Below are 13,466 nucleotides of genomic sequence, written 5' to 3' on the forward strand. Positions count from 1 at the left end.
TGTTTTGCGTTTTGGCGTTGTCAATGATGTTACGCTCAAGTATACTTTTAAAAAATAAAATATTTTAGTCAGTGGTGCAGTAGTTCTAATTAAATGCAGCTATCTGGAGTAGAAAAAATACTTTGCCGTCAATTTAATTGCAATTAGTTTTACACATGTAGCCTCTAGAAAACAATTTGTTACTTATGCCTTGCTTGCACCAGTTTTTCTTTTTGCATATGAGATAAATTAATGTAGAAGACCAATATTACATTGTACTGTATAAAATTCTAAAATTACTTCACATATTTAAAAAATGTATTAGATATGTAAACATACAGCTGTTCCAGAATTACTTTCTAAAGGTTGGCATATGATTTTTAAGTTATTATTATTTTTTCACATGACCGCTTTTTAAGCATCAACAATCTACTGCCACCTGCAGGACTGTTTTGATACTATTTATTTATTTATTTATTTATTTATTTATTTATCTAGAATTTGTCTGCACCGGTTGTCATCCATCTAGAATGGGTGTTCACAAACCTTCATTGAAGTTACTGTACACCTATCTGTTTTGCATACTTCCTCAATACTCCCACATTTAGTGTTTCTGATTAACATCTACCATTACAGACCACCATCACTGAATGCCCAGTTGAGCATTGTTATCTTTACTTTTGAAAAGGCATGTCCCCAGGACGTTTGGTTAAATTAAAATAATTTTTTTTAAAATGAGATGAATGACAAAATTGCTATAATGAACAGTGCTCAAATTTAATTCCAAAATAATTATAAGTATACCAGGAAATTATATGATTGCCAATATATCATTTTCTTTCTCAACAATCCATAGCATGTTTTATGCATAGAGGTCAGTGTCTTGGAACTTATGGTATGTTTCAAGCATTATTCATCAATTTACTGTTGTTTCATCTGTCTTCAGTACTACTGATTAGCCACTTGATGTCACTGTACACCATAATGCTATGATAGTAATGACTGATAACATTTAATTCTGCAAACTCACTTCACTCCACAAGCACAGATTTTAGAAGTCTGTGTTCACCGGCTGAGAATGCTTTCCCTCTGCATTTCCCAGAATCACTGTCAGGTATGAGCAATATTTGCATTTGCACAATTCAATGCAGATCATTAGTAATGCATTAAACAATGCAAATGAACACATCACAAAGCAGTTCCTATTGGGTTTTTCAGCCTCTGTTTCAAGGACTCTTGGGACGTCTCAAAATTAATACTGTATTCAAAGAGAAAAATTGCAACTGGAGAGCAATACCGCCAGTCCGCTATAAGTGGTTGTTCTATTTGCTTGTGGAAGGCCTTTTCAATAGTTTCTAATATGTTTACAGTAAGACATAATCATCTATGTTACTCTACACTTCAGCAGCTTTCTCTTAAAGATATCCACTTAATGTAATGATAACAAATATTATTTATGTCGTTGCAGTCCAAGTGTAAAACATGCATTTAGAGTTTCCTGTGTGAATTTTCAACTTCGTGATTGTCCGTGACCTGCCCAGTCCCCATACTCTTTTTTATGCAGAGCGAACACAAGAGGAACATTTCTGGAGACATTTCGGACACATGAGGCAGGAGAGCAGCCTTGGCAACAAAGATTTTTGCTCCAGGAAGAAACAAAGCTTCTCAAACCAAATGGGGGCTCAACCATCAAAAGGCTTTTTGAACACTGATTGGGTAACGAATACTCTGTGCCCAAACCCCCATGGATCAGACAACTACATTACAACTGGAACAGCCATCCAAATCTGTGAAATCAGGATTAGCTGTTCCAGGTGTAAGGCAGTTCCGTAGTCTATAGGGGTTTAAACCTGAGATTTACACATCAGATAATCACACCGCAGTTAACCCCACGATTTTTTGAGAAATTAAAGTAAGTGAAATAAATGTTTCACTCAGCGTTTAGTAAAAAGTGTGGAATGGCAGTCCGTAAATGTAATGTGGTAAGAGGAGGGCTGCTACAGACCCTCTGAGGGAGCTGCAGTGATGTTTCCACAGCTTTATTGAGTGATTCCGCCTGCCTGGCCCATTTGGGTCAGTAACGGTGATCAGCGGGAGTGCAGCCATTGAATACTGTTAGTCATTTGTTTTGAGACTGTGGGAGCTATGGCTCGCTCACGTCTACATATTCGCACAAATACACACACGCATGCACGCATGCACGCACGCACGCACGCACGCACACACGAACGCACGCACGCACGCACGCACACACATATTTACAACAAGCAGACATATACTCATGCACACTCAGATGCGGGACTGTGTTAAAGTTAGGGTCGCTACATGTCAGCCTATAGGAGCGTCTCTTACATAGTGGCCAGTTCCCAATACAGGGTATAAAGGGGAGGGGCGCTAGCTAGGGTGCCCTAGCAATGGGGGATGTCATTTTCTGCCTGCACTCCTCGGGGGATGGGCACATTGATTTGTTTGGGGGGGGGGGGGGGCTGTTAGGATGACACATTTTCTGTACACTGGCTGGGTGTGGAGCACTAGGGGTATGTATAGAGGACACTTAGGTGATATCCTTCAGTCTCTTTCTCTCTGTTTCTCTGTTCTGCTCACGCGTGTGGGACAGGACAGGTGTGCAGAGTGAGCGCTGGATTCTCACTGATGCCTGCAGAGATAAAGACTGCATCAGGTCAGTTCCATTTCTTTGCCTTGAAATCTCTACACAGTGCTGTTCAAATGCACGTGTGTGTGTGTGTGTGTGTGTGTGTGTGTGTGTGTGTGTGTCCACTCAGGGTGCATGTATGAACTCATGAGGGAGTGTGTGTGCAATACGTACAAAGACATCTACAAATTGCACCTGTGATCAGGTGAAGTTAGCAAATAGTACTCACATGTGGTTAAAGCACATATTTTCAGATTTTATTATCAGGTATTTTTTAATACATTTTGGTATCACCATGTAGAAATTACTTTTTATATCTATTTGATAAAGTCAGATAATATTTTGTTCTCTCTCATTAAATATTTGTCCTCTAGTGTTTTTTTCCTTTCTTTTCTGAGTCAGTCACTTTTGCAGCCATGATAATGATGTGTTATTGACAGTTTTGTGGTGCTTTCGCAACATAACAGTGCCACCTTGTGGCAAGACATGTATGGCACCTGTTTCTTTTAATGTAACCATGGTAACTCTCAGTAGAATCAAAGTTCTTATAATGATGTCCAGCCTTCAAACCTGCTTTCTACTGGAGATGAGTTCCTGCTCCTTTCTTTCCATGGTCTTGTAGTTTAAGCCACTCAATAACAGTCTAAATTCCTGTCCAAGCATTGTTTTAGTAAAACCTTTTCTACCTTTCTCTCTTTATCTTTGCCACTTTGTCCCTCTCCCTCCCTGAGAAAGGTGTTTTAGTTTACCCCATTTGCACTTGCCAAGAAAATAAGTTGTGGAATTTGTGATTTGATAGTCATGCCTGGACAAGTATGTCTGCTAAACTAATGACTGTAATGAGAAGGCTTGTTTGAAATATTCTGGAAAATGCCATCACACGAGAGCCCAACTTTCCTCCTCTTTTCAAAGGTTAGTGTAAAATTTCAAGACTACAGAGTAATCAAAAATCATTTCTCTTTTTCTTGATCACAGTATGAGACAAAAATGATTGTGAAAGGCATATACATTGTTTTTTATTCACACGAAACTATGGGCCTGACTTACTAAGACCTGCAGCATGTCCAAAACCATTTTAGCACATTCAAAACTAATAACACAATCAATGATTGGTGCAAAACAAATACCATGACCAATCATTGGTCATGTTATTGGTTTTTCATGCGCTCAAAGGTCTTGCATATGCTAAAGGTCTTAGTAAATCAGACCTTAGTCATTGGGTCTCATTCACAAAACTTTTCTTAAATTATTCTTACGTTTGTTCTTAAAAATGTTCTAACAAAAAACCAATATTGGATTCATGACACATGTGCAGACTTTTGTTTTTGTGCATATCCCAGGTGTATGAGATGATGAATGCCAGACTGTTTTTATTGTTGGATAAATTTTTACTGTTGGATAAATTTTATGCACAATCCTGTCCATGTGATTAGCATAAGGAAACAGCCATGAAGAACAACAGATAAGAAAAAAAATGATGAATGCCGAAATGTCCTTGGAAGCGTTCTTACACACGGTTTACGATCAAATGTCGTCATACACGTGTTTTGTGAATGAGGTCCATTGTTTTTACCTTGAAACTTTTTTTAGCAGTGCTCCATAAGTCCACTAGATGGCAGAAGTGTCATAGTAGGCCAATTGGAGTCTCAGGGCCAGGTGGAAGTTTGAACATATCTTTCATTCCGATAAAGTTTTTTAATTTTTTAATTTTTTCCACATGGTTAATGCCTCCAAAGATGGGATATTCAGCAATATAAATAAATTTGAAGTTTTGCCATTTGCTTTTGGGGTGATTCTTTAAGGTCCCTCTGCACAGGCAGCAGGGACAGTAACTGTCTCAGGTGCACTTTTACACCACAGCTCGGTTATGATGGACTCCAAATGGAAAGATGGCTTGGGAGGATTCCCTCTCAGTGTGCTGCAGAAGGGGTATGTGTTTGAACTGGAGCTAAAACTGTTCCTCAGTTCAGCTCCAGATTAGTCTGTTCCAACCAAGCCTATTGATTCGTTCCTCTGTGGTTTTACTCTGTGGTTTACAAAAATAAAAATTTAAAAAATGATAATAAAACTTGTGCAGAAAATCTGTTAGGGAAGCTTTGTGTTTTTCTAAACATGTGCCCTCCTCTGTGTTCAGTTTGCCTGGTTTTAACTGTGGCACTTTCTCATTTCATTATTTATTATAGTATTTTTTATTAATATGTCATGGCTCACTCTCCAGTACCTGTTCAGATGTTTTCTGTGGTGTACTCTGGCTAGGACAGACTGGGCCAGGCCCGTTGGCGCAGTCCACAGCTCGGGACTCCTCTTTATTTAACAGTAAGAGTCTCATAACAAGCCTGATTTAGTCTGATGACTGTGCACGTGATGTGAGACCTCCTACTGTCCAAGGCCAGGGAGGACACGCCCTCTGAACCCTTTAAAGTGTGAGATCACAAATATGTGATTAGAATGTTGTTAACTGAACAATCACTAATGGTAATCAACAAAGTTCTGGAACACTGACTTGGAATTTTGAAGAAAAAAAAAAGAAGAAAAAACATTCCACGGACCTGCTCTGTTTAAAGGGCTAAGGACAGCTCTGTGGAGTTCCCTGCAGCTCCTGAGCTGGGAAGGGAGAGACCTCTGTGTGGCTCAGGAGAATCCTCAGGGTCCTCCTGCGGGCTGGGGAGGCCAGCTGAAGCTCAGACGTGAGGCAGACGGTGGAAGACCGCCAAAAAATACACTAAAACGTATCTCCTTACAAAAATACAAACTGCAAAAAACACCTCCCGTTAATTTTGTGCTTTGTGGCCAGTCATCAAGCAGGGAGAGGTTGTGAACTCTTAACTGCAGATAAGCCATACTGGTAGACTGTGACTGATCGGGGAATCTGCAGCGAGGGTCAGGCTGCAGTTAAATGAGCTGGAAAGGCAGTTAAAGATTTTATGTGAGGCACGTGTGCAAGTCAATGGTGCAGCTGGGCCTCCAAAGACAAGCACCAGCACAGAGTGTGGGGATGGGGGGGGGGGGTCCCCCTGGTCCTGCCCTGCTGTACAGTAGCACCATCTGTGGGGGTCTCCAGGGGTCCTGCACCCCAAGATTTTGCATAACTTGTCTCTTTCAACACATTACTGCGTTCGCTTTCTCAGCTGACAGTGTTCAGTGCTGAAATGTTGAAATGTTGTTGTGTATGTGAGTTTTTTTTTTGTGGCATGGCCAGGAATTACTCAAAACCAGGTGAAAAGCTTGGATTCAGTCAAAACGAGCGTCCTTAAATTTAACTCACAGCTACATGCAGGTGTTCATAGTTTTCTCCTTGCAAACACAGTTTGGAGAGTTCAGTGGTCACTAGGAATAACTCTCCACACTGTATTTATGAAGAAAATCTAGTCCTGCGATATATTTGTAGGAGAATGTTAAGTACTATGGACTAGTGTTGACTAAAAAAAGAAAAGAAAACAAGCAAAGGTAAGAAGATCAAAAGTAAGGGAACATCGTAACACACAGACACACACTCACTCACACACACTCAGACATGCATACACATACACACACACACACACACACACACAGACACACATACCCACGCACACACAGAAGCCCCTAAACCCTGTTTATTTTCCTCTCTTTCCACAGATCTGCCTCCAGCAGTATAAATCCGGTGAGAGACGAAGTGGCTCAGCGTGGTGTTGCCAATCTCACCAAATTTGGTTTCCGTGGTTCCCGACCAGGCCGTGTTACCCTGACGTCCTGCCGTGACATTCCTCAGGCTGGAACCATGCCGGCAAACGACACAGGTACTGTCATCACCACAGGGCGCCTGGCCAGTTGCCACGGCAGCATAGTCACCGTGCTCGGTCGCCATGGTGAGCCGAGGTCAGGAATGTTCACTTTTGTTCTCGAGTCTGAGAGGGCCTGGGCAGGTTGGGCCTTCGCTCAGAACAGAGGGCCTGTCCATCACCCGTGGACCAGTAGAGGGCGCTATTCTCTCTAAATCAAATGAAAAAATCACGTGCCCCGTCACAGTGAAAGGGCACTGTGCTGCAGAAGGTTCCGGCTTTTAGATGAGACGTTTCCACTCAATTCCAAGGTCCTGACTCACTGTGGTCGTTAAAGTTCCACTAAAAGAGCAGAGCTGTTAACCTCAGTGTCCTGGTCAAATTCTGCATCTGACAACGAATTCATGGTGAAAATTTCACTGCAGCTGAACCATTGCTGTGAGTCATTTAGCGGACCATTCAGAGATTTTTTTCGTTCCCCAAATTAAATAATCATTATTTAAATAAAAATAATAAACATTAGTAAATATTAGCCTCTCCAACATTTTTTTCAGTTTTCTTTTTAACGAGTAAAAATGTATAAGTCTTTTTAAAATTAAAATTATTTTTAATGTAGCACGAGGAGAAAGTCTTGAAGATTTTGATGGGAGTCAACTAAAGATTTTTGGAAAAGGGATTTTTGAGGAATATTTTGTGGAAAATAAAATGTTTCAAGCAAAACATTTCAATTTGTCAAATCTCCTACTTTCTCTGCGGACAGCTTCAAATATGTCAGTCTCTCTCCTCCCATCGTGACAGATATTACAGAAAAGGGGGGGGCAGGACCAGTGATGGTTAAACAGCCTCCTTCCTGAATCCAGGCTTTCGCTATGATTATGCACCCGTAGTGGAAATTCGCAGAGACAAATCGGAAAGCCAGACCCCCTTATAACTGCTACAGTCGCGTGACGCAGTTTACAAGCACAAGGCAGTAAAAGCCGTGCGGAGCTACGGGTCTGTCCTTATTAATAATCCAGCCAGGTTTTATTAGTGTAACACGAGTACTCAAAAAAAAATAAAAGGAAAAATGTTTGTTCGTCCAGCTGCTGAGCGTGATGATGAAGGAGCCGGGGCTGGATAAGTGACAGAAGCAATCCCCGGCGCATGTAACATTCATAAACAACAACACCGACGCCTCTATCTGTGCGTGAGCTTCTGCAGGAGGCAGCCGAAGCTTCAGTCCTGGAGGACCCCAGCGTCTGCTGGTTTACGGTCTGCTTCAGTGCCTGAGTGCTTCAGTCATCCGCTGGCTTTGACCCCAGACACCTTGTTTCCAAGACTTATATCAGCTGCTGATTGAAAGGAAGCAATAATAATAAATAAAAAAATCCTACAGGCACTGTGGCTCTCCACAATCGGAGGGCTGCAACACTAGAATGATTTGATTAGGTCAAAAGACCCTCAAGGACCATTAAAAAAAACTGAAATAAAAACAGCAGAAATGCTATTACTATAATTTCATATATTTTCATCTTACATTTGTATAGGCATAAAATATTATGTCTCCGTAGTATGACCTGAAAATAGTTTTCTGTAACAAAAAAAAAGAAAGGTCAACACATTTTTGAAAGCTAGCCAAACCACGTGTTGTTGTAAAAGCCAAGCACATGTATCATCACTGATTTAAGAAGAGTTGACATGTCCAACTGAACTCTTTAACTGTGTGTCTGTGTGTGTGTGTGTGTGTGTGTGTATGCACGCGTGTGTGTGTGTGTGTGTGTGTGTGTGCAAACTGCGGGTGATTGTATGAATACACAGAAGACCTGATAAGCATAGAGTGCAGCAGTTCAGTGAGCGTGCTGCATAACTCATAATAAGGGCGTAGTCCATAACAGTGTATGTGTGTCAGGCATCTGTTTTTTGCTAAGGATTTGGCGGGGCCATTTCATTTGTGAGTGAAGGTGGATGATGCAGTAATGTCATTACAATTTCTTGTCCTTTTGGGGATTTCATTTGGAAAAATAAAATATGGAACTGGATGTATAATCAGATAACCTGACTGAATTCTCTAAATTATTCTCTCTGGCCAAGTAAGGCATCTTTGGTTTATTAAAACTCATACTTCCCCTTAGAAACCTCCAGAGCACAGTAATCTGTCCTGAATGTATAAATGCACATTATTTCTCTATAGCGCAAACATGTGGTTGGTGATAAACAATGTTTTATTACAATACGATGCATTTGATCTCGGCTGGATGCGTCTTTTTCAGGACATCTCAATCTTGTTATATTATAGATGCTTCGGAAATGCAGCTTTTCTGAATCAAAACAAACAGTAAAATAAATTTTAAAACACCGTGAAACTGTTCTTAAAAGATTGGCACTAGCCTGGCTCCACTGGGAAGCCCGCTGGACAGACTGTGCATTAGTTTTGATTACCCATAAGAGCCACCTGTAACTCAAATCTTTACACATTGTCCAAAAATGTGGCTCCATGCAGCAGTTTGCTTTCGTGGGTAATTCAGACTGAGTACCTTGATGAAAAGCAAAGCAGCAGTGTCCCATTCTGGACTTAAACCTGCAACCACTGGGTTAGAAGCCCCGTTCCCTAATCTCCTCTTTCGGGCCGCCGTAAAGATGGAGTGCTGCTTCCAAGTGCCATGTTGAAGCGAAGTTGAAATCAAGTCATGTTTTTGGACTTGAACCTGCAGCCATCTGATTAGAAACATGTGCGACTATAGAGACAATGCAGAGCGCTGTGCCAAACCTCCGTTTTCCTCACACACCAGCTCTCCAGCAGTGCTTTGTGTATGGATCGTTCATTCAATACACAGAAAAATCTATTTTTTTTTTGTCAAGAGAAATAACAGACATTGATTGTATGCGTACAGCACTTATGTGCTGTAATGCTAACAGGCCATAACTCATCGCTGGATGGCCCGTGAGCTGTCAGTCTTGGTAAGACCGGTATTAAGCAGGAGGGATCCATTCACAGGCGGTGCCTGCTGATTGAAGAGCAAAGTAAAATGCACCGACACATGGTAGCAGCTCTGTGAGTGCGGGGAGGACGAGCTGCGTAACGCTGCTCTCTCTCTCAGGCCTGGAGTTTACATTCTGTGCCGGTCGAGTGTGTGCGCACGTGTGTGTGTGCGGGTGTGTGCGTGTGTGAGGGTGTGTGCGTGTGTGTGTGTGTATATCCACACGTGTATGTGTGTGTCTGTGCATGTGTTTGTGTATCCCCGTGTGTGGATGTGTGTGTGTGTGTGTGTGTGTGTGTTTACAGGTTATCCATACGTCACACAACGGGATTAGCCTGTTATTCTCATCTCCTCACACAGACAGACAGAGCTGCAGGATTTGCCCATTTTCCTGTCAGTTTGTATAGTCAATGCCCAGGAAGTGGCTCTGTGATTGGCTGAGGGCAAGACAAATCCGCCAGAACACAATTACTGGCGGATTATACTTTCACAGAAGCCATGGGCTCAGACAAACTTGCTTACGTTTGTGCGTGTCCATTAGAGTGCGTGTTTGTGTCTGTGTCTGCATATGGTATCATACAGCTATGCATTTAATGACCGTCCTGCCTAAGATGGATCATGTCCAATGCTAGCAGGCCTCTCTTTTCCCATTAGATCTGCTTCAGTGCAGATTATGAGTCCTGTTTGACTGTTCAGGCTCTCTCTCTCTCTCGTGGCTTTTGTTTGCTTGCACCCGATATGCACCCTTAGTCATTATTTTCCCTGTGAAATATTATCAAAGGGCTGATAGCAGAGACAGACACACAGACACGCAAGGAGGAGAACGCCTCCTCTTAAATGTATACGGTTATTAATTTCAGCTATTTGCCCCCCCCCTACCCCCCCACCCCCCCGAAATGAGGTAGCACAGTTCTGCCATAATCAGTCTTCCAATAGCAAAACACGGTGCTTCCCCCTGTATTTTTCATCATTAAATGCTCAAAGGTTTATAGTTTCCACAGGCCCCTGGCCTTAATAACGTATCCAGGGGCGACGTGACAAGCGCGGCAGTGTCGGGTTTCTCTAGACTAACAGTAAGTTTTTCCACACCGTCGCGAAGAATGCCGGGCATGTGGAATCTGTGACGCAAGCGCTCGGAGAGAGGGGGGGGGGGGAGAGAGAGATGGAGAGAGAGAGAGAGAGAGAGGGGGAGAGAGGGAGAGAGAGAGAGAGAGGGGGAGGGAGGGAGAGAGAGAGAGAGAGATGGAGAGAGAGAGAGAGAGAGGGGGAGAGAGGGAGATGGAGAGAGAGGGGGGGAGAGATGGAGATGAGAGAAGGAGAGGGAGGGAGAGAGAGAGAGGGAGAGGGAGATTGAGAGAGGGAGAGAGAGGGGGGGGAAGAGAGAGAGAGAAAGGGAGGGAGAGAGAAAGAGAGAGAGAGAGAGAAAGCAGTCCGCTCCGGGAGCACTTCATCTGTTTCCAGCGCTTTATCCCCCTCACAGGAACCAGAGGACTGCGGGAGAAATACGCCACCGTAACACGAGAATTTGTTGCCACTGGAAAGTGTCCCTGTTTCCAATTTACTCTGCATCAGAAAGAAAATTTCCACTTGTTTTTTTTTTTTTCTTCTCTCAAATGCGGGGATGGGGCTGGGGTGGGGGGGGGGGGGGGGGTGAAAGGGGATTTGGGGTTGGGGTGTGTGATTTGAGAGAATGATTTTTATTTTTGTAATTTTTCTTTTTTTTTTTTTTTTTTTCAAAAAAAAAGGATAAAATTTTCTGCACCCCGTCCAAAGAACACTATGTGCTGAACAGGTCATTGTTGCTTAACTGGCTGGTGTTAGAACTGAGGGATACCAGTGTATTTATGGGCACTAAAGGGGTTCTGAGGGGACATTTTGGGGCTCCCTACCCACCCACCCACCCAGCTTGGCCTCCTGTGACCTTTGCTTTTGCCAGCCTGGGCCAGCCAAAGTCCTGCAGAACCACAGGGTGCGCTGGCTTTCCCCGTTACCCAGAAGTTAGCAGACAAATTGAAGCTGATGGCTAAACGACTGAGTCACGTCACCTGGTGTCTTCGGCCTGAAGTGGGCTGCTGATTTCTCAGGTGAAAACAGAAAGCAGCCGCCCGTAGTTCTACTAGCCAGCCAGTGCGTCTGAAGCAGGTCTCTCAGTCTCAGTGCTTGCGCTGGATCGTGTGTGAGGGTGTGTGAGGGTGGTGGTTGGATCTGTTCTCTTGCTGTGGATGATGCATTGCCTGTATGTTTGTGTTGCTCTGTTTGGTCTGAGCCCTTCTTGTGAGCTGTGATTTAAACGTGTGTGGAGCAGGCTGTTGGTGCAGCTCCCGGCAATTAGCTGCATTTGTGTGTGTGCGTGTGTGCGCGTGTGTGTGTGTGTGCTTATATGTGTGTGTGTGTGCGTGTGAGTGTGCATGAGCATAAATGAACGTGGTTGTTTCAAACAAGACTGGATATATATGCTGGGAGAATGAGCACTAACAAAAATCCCTTTTGACATAAAACTACATTTGAGGATATGAGAACATGTTTTGAAGAAAAAAAAAAAGAATAAAATCCTTTAAATGTTTCATTGGTCCGTGCCGTATTCACATCGTTCCATGGAGGAAAGTCTCAGCCCATAAACCATTTCAGGACTTCAACCATTGGCCATTTAGCCAAGAAGCATAAATCACGTAGCATAAAACAAACAATAACCTGCTTGTCTGAAAACACCATGAATGTGGGCAGCGCAGAGTGCGCATGCAACCAGTTAGCATCTGCAGGGAACCGTCTTCATTTCACTCTTTTGCGGTATACTGATTTTTCTTTTTTTGAAGAAGAAGAAGAAGAAGAAGAAGAATGGCTGGAAGTAACAATGGGGGGAGAGAAAGTTTGTGGTCAGTAACGAAGTGGTTGTGGAACAATAAAACATAAATAAATCAAGTCTGAAATGTTTGGATCGTTCGCTTTGATAAGTGCACTTGTCCTGGAACGGAACCGTATTTCGATGATGTCACGGCGTTTGATGTCTGAGGTCCGCAGCTTCGGGGCGCTGGCTCCGTCCGAAATCATGCAAATCCGCAGAAACCGCTGACAGGGGGCTGGAAAAATATGGAAGCTCGCTTGGACCAATCAGCTTTCAGGAGCTCACTCTCACTGCAGGCTTACTGGCAATGCGCCTGCAGTAGGAGTGACTGATGTACCCGTGCCGGGGTGCAGGGGTTGCTGTTGCCATGGTGCGCAGGGTCATCAAAGTCAGTAAAAAAAGATACGAGGCAGTCGCTGTGCCAAAGTTGTTACTCATTATCAGCAGAAATCCAAGTGCGTGTGGCTCAGGTGAGATTAATGTCAAGCTCGCTCGGTCGTCAGTAGCGCGCAGTTAAATGGACACGCACACGGAGCCGACCAGACATGGCCAAAACAAGCGAATAGTTTGGGATCCGCCAGTAACTCCACTGCTATGCCACGGGAGGCTACGCATGACCGCAGGCAAAAAGTGCTGCCACATTTCTAATGGGAAGGAACGTAGCGCCTCCTGAAACAAATATATACACGAGCGTGTGCAACTGCTACTGCCACAGCCTAAAATATACGTTCGGTGCACAGGGACCCGCGTCGTCCTGGGACCTGCTAGGACAGGTGGCTGTGCGGCTACCTGCCGCGTCCGCCATCACACGGGAACGGTTGGGGCAAGGAAGCTTTTGGGCGTGGTCCGAAATGGGAGGGTTTGATTGGAAACAGACAGAACATTTCGAGCGCGAGGTCCCAGCGAGTATCGCATTTGCCTGATGCGTTCAGCCTCCTCCTCCTGATGTGGGAGGTCTCCAGATGTGCCTCGTGGGCTTGTTGTCAATGGGACAGCGTCTTTCACAGATAAAGGGGAAACTCTTTCGGCGTGCTCTCTCTCTCTCTCTCTCTGTGGGAGTTCCTCTGTGAAGGCGACACACAGGATAAGTACAGCACGCGGGGTGTCCCTTTTCCTCAGAACGTCTGCACCTTTTCCCCTAAACATTCGCTGCAGGTGGTCGTCAAGTCAAACCAAATTTGTACGTCGCCGAGGAAATTCTGAAACAAGACGGAATTCGAAACGACTCGCAAAATAACTCGAATTAACTTTCAAACAAATTTGTGTCCCGTCGAATT

The 13,466-nt window shown here is 43.7% G+C and overlaps 1 protein-coding gene across 1 annotated transcript in view; it reads left to right on the forward strand.

The window, feature by feature from the left end:
• The first annotated feature begins 6,389 nt into the window (after positions 1–6,389).
• Positions 6,390–13,466, forward strand: part of LOC118233571 (MAGUK p55 subfamily member 7-like) — a 62,835-nt gene continuing 55,758 nt past the window's right edge. The window contains exon 1 of the mRNA XM_035429330.1: positions 6,390–6,477. Coding sequence (XP_035285221.1) covers positions 6,390–6,477 — 88 coding nt within the window. The remainder of the gene's footprint in view (positions 6,478–13,466) is intronic.

The sequence above is a fragment of the Anguilla anguilla genome, chromosome 8, assembly GCF_013347855.1.
Source record: "Anguilla anguilla isolate fAngAng1 chromosome 8, fAngAng1.pri, whole genome shotgun sequence".
NCBI lineage: Eukaryota > Metazoa > Chordata > Actinopteri > Anguilliformes > Anguillidae > Anguilla > Anguilla anguilla.